Below are 12,812 nucleotides of genomic sequence, written 5' to 3'. Positions count from 1 at the left end.
GTCACACATTTTATAGTCGTCTGGATGAGCCCTTGGACTATTTGCAGCACATGTAGAAAAATCTGGGAAGGTGAGATAGAGGAATAAGTCTTTTCAGAATATATTTAAGGGTTCAAGGCTAGCAGAGAAACTTTGGTGCCCTTGCACCTGTCATACTCAGGATACAATCCCATACTTGAGATATTCTGGCTGCGGAGTGGGATGGGGGGGGTGTTAGCACACAGCAGGTCCCACTTCAAGATATATCTCTACAAGATCTATCGGCATAGTTTTGTATATATATCAGCACCAGGCCATGCTGGTTTATTTGTATTGGCGACACAACTTCACCAGCAAAAGGATCACCAAAGCAAGGTAGAGATGGAAACATGACTTGGGGGGAGGAGTGAACATATGCCAAGTCCTATACGTCCTCAGACTCCACCTCCAACACTAGCATATTATGTCAACTTCAGTGGTGCTGTCAAAGCTCACTGACTGAACTCAAAACCATTAAAGAGAGCAAAACCCACTATCTCCCATGTCCTCCCAACTTTTCAGACTTTGCCACAATGAAGTATTACTAACTCTGTATTTTATCACAGCACACCAACACCAGTAAATAAATTCCTGACAAGGATACCATAAACCAAAAGAGAGGGTGCACAGCATGCAGCCATATTTCTCTAGACTCATATTGTCCACCCTTTGAACACACACAATGGGAAACTTTGATGATGGGAACTATGGAGAAAGGATACTTCGTATGATTGTTTTAATGTTTGATTTTATGATGATTTTATTGTTCTTTTATTTAATGTATGTTTGGTTTGTTTTTACACTGGTTAGAAATGCAAATGATTAAGTGATATATACATGTTTTAAATAAAATAAATAAGGGACTTGTTCGGCCAGGCCACAAAACACATAGGAAGACTTTACAGTGCAATTGATATTTCCTTTTCACTTGAAAAACAGTCTGCATTTTATCCTTCTGGACATCTGATGTAAGAATTAGGTTTATTGAACTAGAAACAATGAGAGGGATGCAGGCAGAGCTGCTCATAAACTCTGATAAAGACTTAATTGAATATGCCATGAAATGGTTGCTTGTGAAGTAGGGGGAAAAGCTTATAATAAACTCTGAAATGTTATTTACATGAGAGGAAATAATTTTTATCTGTTTATTTGTCTTCTGGCTACTGGGCCAGTTCTGAATAAGTTATATAGGTCGTGTTTCAGTTTCAATGTGGCTTATATGGTGCTACTTCCTTCTCATTTAATTAAACTGGAGGTATGCAGCTGATAAGGTTTTATGGACTTCTACATTATTTTCTTCTTCCTGAAGATCTCAAGATGTTGTAAAGCACAAGATGTTGCTAGAAGCAACATTCACAGCATGCCTTGAAATCAACAAATTTCACAGATCCACATGGTGCAATTTCTAGCTGTTGCCAAACGGAAACAAATGCATTTGATTTGCAAATTCGAAAAGCTCTGTTTGTGTGAGCCTCACAGTTTCCACAGCACAAATCTTAAACTGATAGCACATGTTGCAAAGGAAGGATTTATGAAACACACCTAGTGAGCTCTGATCCTTTCACTCATCTAGTATACACATACATCATAGCAGCATCGAGTTAACCTCCTGAAAACTCATGAAGTCAGAAAGAATAATCTGCTTTGCAGTCTATTTTACATTATACTGATGAAGAAAGACCTCCCTCACCTTGAAACCAGTGGTACCTTTTTCCCAATGCACAGAACCTGTAGGCACACACAAAGATATGGAGAATTAAGACTATGACAATACATACATACATACCCAGGAGTACATTCTGCACATACTTGTTCTACTGGCCTTATCACCACTTCCAAGCAGCCAGTTCCTACCATATCTACCATACATTCTGGAAACTGGTTAGTTTGCTATGCATTTGGACACACCTTAAGATATTATAATCAAATTTTGCATTTTACATGATGGTTCCTGAGATCAAGGAGCAGGGTTTCGTCTCTATCTGAATACAAGTGGATTCCATTTTGAATCAAGATGGCAGATGAAACCTTTTAAAACTGCACTGATTTTAATCACTGATTTCAAAACTGCACTGATTTTTTGGTTTCTGAGAATTCGTGAGCAACACAGGTTATGAGGCTGCTAGCTGGATATAATTTAGATAATCCAATGCACTGTTTCTGTGAAGTCTGTTCTGGGCACTTTGGTCCATACTGGGCCCTTTCCATCTAACTAGGATAAATAAAGTCTATGCAATATTTATGATGGTTTCCTTTAATAAGATTCAAGGTGTAATTGGGAAAAGGAACACATTAGGTTGTGTTCAACATAGTGCTAAGATTCTGTAAGCAAGCAACAGAATGTTCTCTCCCTCTCCTTTCCCTATGCGCCCTGTAAATCTGTTTTGGAGCAGATTTGAGGAAGGAGAGGGGGGAAATCCTGTTGTGCTAGCGCTAATCCTTGTGCTAACCCAAGTACTTTATTGACTGCCACCCATTATTATTTATTTTAAAAATTATACATCTACCACTGCTGATATTCAAGGCAATGAACATCACATTCACACAATAAACCCCCAAAACCCAACAATTAAAAATAAAAACCACACATCATTATGGACAATTACATAATTAAAACACCATCAAAAAGCACATGCCCTAGCAGTTATAACAATACTAAAAGCAGTGTTAATAGCAGTGTTAAAAACAACAGCCACTGGAGATGGGCAGGAACCAGATACAGCAAATGAAATTATCCATCCAAAGCCTAAATACAACTAAGGGATAATACAGCTAGAGAGGCAACAGATGGATCCCCCTTGGAACACAGTTCCATTATTGGGGCACAGTCCCAGAGCATGTCATGTTCCAGCAACCATCTACCAAATATTTGCAGGTGAGGGCTCCCAAACAAGGACACTTCATGATTATCACAGCTACTGGGAAGGTTCAAATGGGTGTAGGGTGCCCTTCAGCTACCCTGATCCCAGACTATTTCCGGCAAGGGTTGGAAACCTTTTTCAGCCTGAGGGCCACATTCCCTCATGGGTAACCTCCTGGGGCCATGAGTCAGCAGCGGGTGGAGTCAAAGCCATACGTGGGTAGAGCACCATATGGCAACATTTATTCTCCCAGGCATTTAAACATTTTATCTGCTTTTAGCTATTGCTGTGGTGTTGCTTTTAAATTAAGGTTGTAGTTTTGTATTTTTATTCTTTCTTCCTAAAAAATCTAACCTGCTCTAGAAGCTTGGCTTAAGGGCAATATATGTCTAAAATAAGTACATTAATTAATTAAAAGCCCCCCGGGGGGGAGGGTTCTACCAGAGGGAAAGGCATAGTGTGGTGGGGGTCCCTTTTCCTTCTGTTCCTGAGTCCCTGCACAAGAAGGGCCTCAGGCACTGGACTGGCTATTCCCTCAAAATCCCCTACCTGCATCCAGTCTGTCCCTCACCAAAGCTGCCAGCTATTATTGCTCACCTGCCCCCCTAAAATTTTTCTGCCCCCCTAAATATTTCTGGGTTTATTCTAATGTGCACCTAGACACATTGTGGGCAGTGTCGAAAACATTTGTGCAGTGTGAAGTACGTTTTTGTACAGGTAAGCATATGAGATTTAATAAAGAGCTGGGTAGTTTCTAAACAAGAAATAGATGGGAAAAGAAAAAGAAACAGAAAATGAAGATAAATACTGGTTCCTTTCAAACCTTCATAACCATATTAGGAATATATTATGGGAGATTGGACCAATTACTTGACAAGTCAGGAGGTGGGCAGTGTGCTAACAGCATGTGAAGTGGGGGGGGGAAGCTTGAAATAAACTCTGAAATGTTATTTACAAAAAATATATAAATATGTTACAGAATTTTTTTCTTGTCCCCCCCACGAACTCGAACTCGAACTCGAACTTTTAGGCTGGCTAGGAGCTGTCTCTCGCTTTCTCATACGCGCGCTTCCTTCAGGTTCTCCGGCCCAGCGCGCGCCCCCTCGCGCACGCGCCTCTCCGCTTTCTGACTGCTCGCGCCTCCTCTCCTTCGCCTTCACGCTCCCGCGCGCGCGGACACGCACGCTCACTCGCCCTTCTGCCCGCTTAGTCCCTTTTTCGGTGACGTAAAGGGGCGCGCGGTGGCAGCACCTCCCCGCGCGCCACTTAAAAAGAAGAAGAAAAGAGGGAGCGAAACATGAGAGCCCTAGTGAGCTCCAGCCGCCGCCGGCAGCAGAAGAGGAGGCATCACCCCAGCCAGGCTGTCCTCCCTGAATTGCAGGCTCCTTTATATGGAACGACCAGAAAGGACTTGCTGCTGCTGCCGCTGCCGCCTCCAACAGGGCCGTCAGTTTCGACGCCTCAGCAGCAGCGCCTATTAAACCTGCGGCCGCTCTTGCGCAACTTTCCCGCGCAACTGCTCAGCATCTTTCCTTTGCGCTGTTTTTCCTCCTCCCATTCTCCCTCTCCCTCACACACAACGTGCACTTTTTCTCCCTCAGATATCACTCGTCCCCCGCCGCCCGCCTTGGCGGCCTTCCCCCCCCCCATTTCGGGTTTTCCCAAAAGGAAAGATTCTCGCTCTTGGATTGCCTTGGGATTTGTCACTGCGGTGCTTGAAGTTTGCGAGGCATGGTCGGGCTGAAGATGCTCCCTCTGAAGCTGCTCTTGGTGGCCGTGGTCCTCTGCTTCTTCGAAGGGGAGGCCAGGTTTGGGGAGAGCGGGGGGCCCAAGAAGAGAAAGTGCTTGAACGGCAGCCCCCCCAAGCGCCTCAAAAAGCGGGACAGGAGGCTAATGCTCTTGGAGCCGCCCAACGGAGGAGAGCTGATGTGTCGGGGGTTCTACCCTCGCCTGTCCTGCTGCCCCAGGGCGGATAGTCAGGGCTCGCTGCAGATGGAGAACAAGGTAGGTAGGCGGCTGTCGGGGTTGGGGTTGGGAGAGTTGCACACTCTGGGCTCACCTGAGGAGAAGGATTTGGATGTGGATCCAGGGGCCTCGTGGTGTAGGTGGGTGGAAGGAGACCCCGTGAGTGAACAGGAGAGGTGGGCCTGATTCTCTTATCTTCAGTGGGCTTGGGAAGGCGGGAGAAGCACCATAGGTGAGAAGACACACAGCTGTGCGCGCGGGGGGGAAGTCATCTTAACAGTGGCATGAGCTTTGGTGGGTCACAGTCCGCTTCATCAAATGCACGAAGTGATGGAAGAGGAAGGGAAGGAATAGATAGAAGTCTTCAACTGGACCAGTTTCTATCAGCCCAGGAGTAGTTGCACTCTGGAATGGCTCAGATCTTCTTCATCGACCCACATGTTCTCCCCAGCAGGCTTACGAAAGAAGGAATATGGCTGCAATCCTAAACACACATTTTACCTGGCAATAACCTCTGTTGAACATAGGGGAATTTCTTGCAAGTAAATTTGTGTTGGATTGCACTGTAAGCCCCACTAAGGATAGTTTGACTTCGTTCTGAGCAAACTCGTATAAGGATTGCGCGGTTACTTCTCTTGGATGCAGGCGGCTTTGGTACTGTTGTATCTTGATTCGCTTCCGGTCTCTTCTAGGATGGGGTGATAATTCTAGGAGCACGTGCGTGTGTGTGTAGGTTCCTGTTAACCCTAAAGCACCACAGTTCTTGGGAAACCTCCTTCAAGGTTTTCGTTGGTAACTGATGGGGGGTCTTCAGATGACAACGATGCTCAAAGGGCTTTTAAAAAGTCTAGACTCTAGGCGATAATTAGGGCACAAAGAACAAAGCTTGCCCCTAGGTTGAAACATGGAAATGGACTGCCTTCAAGTCGATCCCGACTTATGGCTACCCTATGCATAGGGATTTCATGGTAAGCAGTATTCAGAGGGGGTTTACCATTGCCTCCCTCTGAGGCTAGTCCTCCCCAGCTGGCCAGGACCTGCTCAGCTTGCCAAAGCTGCACAAGCCAGCCCCTTCCTTGTCCGCAACTGCCAGCTGGGGGGCAACTGGGCTCCTTGGGACTATACAGCTTGCCCACGGCTGCACAGGTGGCAGGGCACGTAATCCCTGAGCCACTCACTGTGGGGGTGATCTTTAGGTGGCCCTTGACACCCAGGAGACAGGAGCGGGGATTTGAACTCACAGACTCTGGACTCCCAGCCAGGCTCTCCTCTCCATTGTGCTATACCAGCCTACAATCTATTATTTGGGGGAGGGAGGGAGGAAGGATACAACTGAGAAAGGGGAAGAGGCACAATAGTGATAGGATAGCAACTCCTGAAAGCCCCACTGGCCAGGTTGTCTCACCTGGAAGAGAGCAGAGAGCTGTGAGTGAGAAATAGGTAGAATTCTCGCCCCAGGCTGGATGAGGGATAGGACGCGGGGGAGGGTGGTTGAGTGCAGGGTGGGAGGGAGGCGCTGCCAATAACGTCTGGAGGATTTTCTTGGAATCAGTCAGCGCTCCTGGCAGCAGTGGGACTGTAAATTAAGGTGGCGGTGGTTTTCCCGTTTATTTTTTCTGAGGGTAGAAAAGTTTGTACTATTCTCCCCACATGTTTGGTCAGGAAAGTTCGGGTAGCAGATGGCGACTGGGAGAGCAGATGATGCCAGGACGCTGCAAACTTTTTACGAGCTCTTCCACCGATTAGGTCGGTCCCTCGCTCTGGAGAGAAAAGGAAGGGGAGAGAGAGAGAGGATTCCATGAAGTTGTTCCTGTACAAAGTTAGGGGATGTAAAAGCGTATGGAATGGTTGCATATGGATCTCTCTCAAACGGGATAAACAGAGTATTTACTGCACAGTGTGTGTGCAGAGACAGAGAGAGAGAGAGAGAGAGAGAGAGAGAGAGAGAGAGAGAGAGAGAGAGAGAAATTGGATTTTGTAGCATGACATTTCCAACGTCATTAGACTTGGTGGAATTCTGAAGATAAGTGAAAAAATTCTAGGCATCCTAGAATAAGGAGGACGCCTGTTAACGGGACTGCGATTTGCTGCTTTCCAGCGTGTTGGCGTTCTCTTAAGTTTTTCAAACTATTGTTTTGATCAGAAGGGCAAAGTGTAATGCTGGATCTAGGGAGGGAGACCTGATGAATAAATGTCATTGGGAATCACTGCACGTGAAATAAACAATCAGGTGTCTTTCTCACTGCCCCCTCTTTTCCCCTACTCCCCCCCCCAGCTTTTAGGTTTAATTAAGAATTCCTCCGTTACAACGCTGCAGTTGTCAAGGTCTGAGAGCGTCTTGGAAAACTTGTGTTTCAGTCTTTCTGGCCCAAGCATAATAAAAAAAAAAATACCCAGCCTGAATCGAATTTTTATGCTCAGTTCACGGTAGATTTCACTCCATTCTCATGTAAACAGCTTCTACGAATCAACATATGTGTCTGGGTGGTATCTCTCACTTTGTTTTGTAACAAAAAGCCATATTGCATCATTTAATTTGCTCAAGTCATGCAAATAGGGAAAAAATCAATAGGACAAAAAGGGGTCGACTTATCCTCCTCCCCACTAAACTGCTGCCCACACACAGAGTCCTGTTGCTTATGGCAAAAGAATAACAACAACACCATTGTATTTGTTGGTTGGTTCGCTAATGGGTGAAACTGGAGAACATCATTCTCCTTCAGTCCCCAGCTCTGTCCAAATGCTCATGGCTTTTGAGAGCGCATTTGTCCTATCGCCTCCGTTCCCAAATGAGTGAGAGCTGTCTTTGCTGCAGGGATTTCAGCAAAGGAAACTCTATTCTTACCAGATGCAGCAACAGTTTGGTTGGATATTTTCTCCGCATGTTTGGCCAGAGGTAGTGTCAGCAAAGCTCCTGTGTGGTAATCACATTAAACTACACACTAACTACATTCAGATAGCCTCCTAAAGGCTCTAAATGAAACCCACAAATGCCAGAGTAAAACTGGGGAGAAAAATGTCCCTAGTTTATCCTGTTGGTAACATCTAGCAATGAGCAGCAGCATCTGCTAGATGAACTCACTGGAAGCTCCCTGTAATACATAACTTCTGTGTGATGGATTAAAGCTGAGATAGGTTTTAGACAATAGTTGCATCTATTGCCAGTTATGAAACTTGATTTCTCAGCATTCTTTATTTTGTGGCTGGAGGCATCTAAAAACACTTTTAACTGGAAGGCACAGAATTTAGTGTACATCTCAGCTCATTATTACAAGCAGTATCATATCAACAGATAGATATAATCTCATTTAAATAAAGCTTGGCAAAACATTATTTTTACAAGTTTATTCAGCAAATGAACAAAAGCATATCATTTACATGTTGATGTGCAGTGCAATCCTATTCATGCTTACTCAGAAGTAAAATAAATGTGCATAGGATTGTAGCTTTAGTTTTCTACTTGGAAAGTTTGCCACTTTCACTGCACAGGGAACACAATGAATGAATTTCCATGCAAAATGTATCCAGTAGATGTAGTGATTGCAGACTATGCACAGGATGCTCTGGAAAGACTCCCGGAAGAACATTCAAGTGGCTCTGCTATGACGCTGCACTTATGATATATTCATCCACAGACAAGGGTAAGGGTGATAAGAAATAGGTGTTTCAGCAGTTTTTAAAAGGAACTAAACCTACTCAGCAGACATTTCCAATTACAAAAAGTCTCTTGGCTTAAGATTGCAGTGGTCATCCCTCTAGCGATTTAATGATCAAATTATTGATCTGTATTTATAATGAAATGTTGCCAGACTCTTAAGCAGTGCAAAACTTCAAGAGACAATACACAGACATGAAATTATATCCTCCTATCTTTGTTTTTTGTTTTGTTTTTTGCATGATGTCATTGACATTTTATCCTTACCTTCTGGTGCTCTTGATGATGCCTTGTTTATAATTTGATTCACTAAATCATAAGCAAATAATGCAATACAATGCATTTTTTGCTTATAAGCTGTCAAGCACAGTTATCTTCTCTACCTTAGTTGGTTTCACAGCCAAGGCTGTCAGGGAATGGGTGAAAAGTAATTGTTTTCAAGTGTGCCCTTTTACAATCATTTGTTTGCTCTGGCTCTTTTTTGAACAAAAGCTATTGTTGAACACATCCAACTAAACAAATAACTCATCTTGGGGTCCCTGTAACAGCTGCCTTGGTACAATGATCCATTTACATATTGCCCTAAAGTTGAAACTGAACTCCTTAATGATATAATCTAATACTATGGTATCAAAATAAGCATATGCGCAAACTAGCAGCTGAACAATCTTGTAAGCATCCTATTTTGAGAAATAATTACTTGTATTTCAAAAACTGCTTCATGTTAACGTCTGAACACTTATGATTCTGCTATTACTTCAGTACCACTTGTCTGCTTGCACTCATGTGAAATGGTTGTGTTGGCTAGATTCCTTTGAAAAGTTGGAAGAAAAATTTGAATAAAAATTATTGTAAAAAAAAAAGAAAAGTTGGAAGAAATTATATCCCTGGATGTTTGTTCCCCTTTTGCCATTAACTTAATAGTTACTAACCCAAGTTTGTAAACTGCAAGTCCCTGCATATTTATCTTACCTGTGTTTTCTTGGCTTTACCATCCTTTGCGTAGAGATTAAAGGATGAGTTAACATTATGTCATGAATCAGTCAGTAGGCATAATAATTAGTAGGCATGCTGCAAGCTTAAGCCACTATAATTTCATGGTTTTACATATAGCTTTTGGAAATACCCTCAAAAAATTGAGTATAACAAAATAAAATTAACATCAATGTGTGCTGTTCTTGGGTACATTTATTCAAATTAATCCATATTTGTCACACCCAGGACAGATTTGTCAAAAAATCAAGAACTGAACAGGATCTGTAGGAACTGGTGCTTTGCATACAGAAAGCCCCCAATCCCTGACATCTCCAATTAACAGGATCTTGGGTAATAGAGCTATACTTTGAGGAGGGATCATAGCTCTGTGATAGAACATCTGCATGACATGCTGAAGGTCCCAATTAAAAGAGTCAGGTAACAGATGATGTGAAAGACCTCCACTGAGGAGCAGCTTGACAGTCACAGTAGGCAACATTGGGCTGGTATAGTATAAGTCTGATCTGGTACAAGGCAATTTCCTGTGTACCAGAACTCACATATAACAAAGTGTGCTGAGTCTACCATGTGAAAGCAGTATACACTAACATACAATACAGAGGCAAGATAACATAAGACATGTTCACAGGGAGACTTCCTCACACTTCATTAGGCCTGTTTTTCTGGGTACAGCTTCCACAGTTCCCCTCTGTGTGTGTGTGTGCGTGTGCATGCTCATGTGCTCGCATGCGCCAGCATAGGCCAAGGAAGCTCCTATGTGGGTGTGTCCATAATGTGTATCTCATAGAACCCACCCAACCATAAAGGCAAACTAAGCAAATTTGGAGTGTCACATTCCAGGGGCACCTGCCACACCTGTTTAGGTGTCTTGGGGAGAGAGCTACTGCCTGCCCTTTTGGAGGAGGTGAACAGGGACAGCTTAGCAGTTAATTGGCTTAGAGATATTCCCTGTGGCCCAAAACACATGATCAAGGGCCTTGTAGGGCATAGATGCTTTAGTAAAGGGAAAGGAAGTAAAGAAGTGACAGATATTAAAAATGAAAACACAAAAATTACATCCTAGTCAGCTGTTGTTCATTTCAGCTTCGATTTTTGCAAGATATGGCAGCTGGGACTGTCAAGGAACAGGTGACTGTTCCTTGCCCAGCCCCTGCTCTGTTGCTGCTGAGTTCCTTCTCCCACTCACTCAGCTATGCTAGCCTTCCACAGTCAGCTGCAGGGCAGCCCATCCTTTTCTGATATGGGTGGCAGCCTTGCCTGGGCTTGACTTCCATGGGTTTGGGGCATAAGAGCTGAACTGACATGGGTGACATCACTTTGGGGAGGAGTCAAGGGCAAGACTCGCCTCTCTAACATGTAATGAATAAGAGGCTTTATTTGGGCTGTTTACCCTGTGTGATTGGCTATCTTGCCCAGTTAGTATTTAAAAGCATGGTCTGATGGTCTTATTTTTGTTTTGAGTCTTGGGTGGATGATTTTTGATATGTGTTTATGGAAGGATCAGTTGGGGAGAACTCAGGAGGCCACACTTGCTGTGGTCTCAGGTACAGGGAGGTGTAGTGTGAGAAAAGGGGCATGCCAGTCACAACACAGATAGTGGCTGTGCCAGCTCCTTGCCTAGCTAGAAGAATTGTGCTTATTCTATCAGCCAACTCTCAGGTCTGTGGATGCTGTTAATAAATGCCAGGTCGGTTTTATTTTTTTATTTAATAAAATTTATATACTGCTTGATTGTAATAAAACCTCTGAGAGATTTACAGGAAATATTAAAATTATCAATAAAAACTGTTAAAACATTTGAAAGACAATTAAAAGACTGTAGACTAAAAAGAAATTAAAACACATTGTCGTCTAAATAAGGTCTCCCTCATTCACAATTTGATGGTGGATAAGGAAGCCAACCTGGCTTGCATTACCAAGACCTGGATAAGTTAGTGGGGTGGAATTGGACATACGCAGCTTTGCCCACCTGGGTACTCAGTACAGCATCAGAGCAGACTTGGGGGTCAGGGAGGAGGGGTTTCTATAAACTATAAGAATTCTGTCTCTCTCTCTCCAGGCTTCCTGCCCTCTTGAGTGGGGATCTAGAGTATCTGTGCCTCACTTTGGGCAACTGGGACAGATGCTGGTTTACTGCTTGCCTTGCTACCCAGTAGCCTTCCTGACTGAGCTAACAGAAGTGGTCTCATAGACAATGTTGAAGTCCCCAAGCTGTTAATCCTGGAGGACTTCACCATTCATGCTGAGGCCACAAAATCTGGGGTGGCTCATGACTTCATGTCCTCATATGCTATTGGCCCAATACATGTGACAGACCATGCTCTGGATCTGATCTTCTTGACTGGGTAGGAAGAGGATGATCTGAAAGTGGGGGATTTTAACATCAGTCCCTTGTCATGGTCTGATCATTTCTTGTTGAGATTTTGACATTCAATGATCTTCCCCTCTGCAGAGACAGAATACCTATTAGAATGGTCCGCCCTTGAAGGTTGATGGATCCAATTGGTTCCCAGGCTGTTCAGGGGAATTTTCTGGCTGATATGGCTGGCATTCCTGTAAAAGCCTTGATTGATCTGTGTACTGGAGTGGTCAATTTTATACCGCACAGTGGGAAGGAGAGCCTGGCTGGGAGTCCAGAGTCTGAGAGTTCAAATCCCTGCTCGTGTCTCCTGGGTGTCAAGAGCCACCTAAAGATCACCCCCACCGTGAGTGGCTCAGGGGTTATGTGCCCTGCCACTTGTGCAGCTGTGGGCAAGCTGTATAGGCCCAAGGAGCCCAGTTGCCCCCAAGCTGGCAGTTGTGGACAAGGAAGGGGCTGGCTTGTGCAGCTGTGGCAAGCTGAGCAGGTCCTAGCCAGCTGGGGAGGACTAGCCTCAGAGGGAGGCAATGGTAAACCCCCTCTGAATACCGCTTACCTTGAAAACCCTATTCATAGGGTAGCCATAAGTCGGGATCAACATGAAGGCAGTCCATTTCCTTTTCACTGTTTCCTATCTACATGAAACTACTAGGGGTAGAAACACACTCACTGTTCTGCCAGTTCCAGTATGTCTCCACATGTATTTTCTGAAAATGGGGGCACACAACGGTAGTCAAACCCTGCTTCTTTTCATGGTAAAACCTGATGAGATCAGCTTGAGTGAAGTTTTTTTAATTCACTTCAAAGAGATTTCGCAACTGATCGGTAGATCAACCCGTTCCCCCTCCAGGTGTGGCCAATGGTAATGCTTTGCTGTAGGTAACTAGTATGCTCACAGCCTAAGAGAGGTCATCTACCCCTCTTTTAAACTCTTGTATGTGTATGTTGTTGTTGATAA

General features: G+C 44.1%; 1 protein-coding gene across 2 annotated transcripts in view; it reads left to right on the top strand.

Moving 5' to 3' along the window:
• Positions 1-4,212: 4,212 nt before the first annotated feature.
• Positions 4,213-12,812, top strand: part of HHIP (hedgehog interacting protein) — a 182,015-nt gene continuing 173,415 nt past the window's right edge. For both annotated transcript variants that reach the window (XM_061583971.1, XM_061583972.1), the window contains exon 1: positions 4,213-4,883. In XM_061583971.1, the coding sequence (XP_061439955.1) occupies positions 4,611-4,883 (273 nt within the window). In that variant the 5' untranslated portion in view covers positions 4,213-4,610. The remainder of the gene's footprint in view (positions 4,884-12,812) is intronic.

Source organism: Rhineura floridana, chromosome 9 (genome assembly GCF_030035675.1).
Source record: "Rhineura floridana isolate rRhiFlo1 chromosome 9, rRhiFlo1.hap2, whole genome shotgun sequence".
Classification (NCBI taxonomy): domain Eukaryota; kingdom Metazoa; phylum Chordata; class Lepidosauria; order Squamata; family Rhineuridae; genus Rhineura; species Rhineura floridana.
The sequence above is the reverse complement of the archived record's forward strand: the minus strand, read 5'-3'. Positions and strand labels throughout refer to the sequence as shown.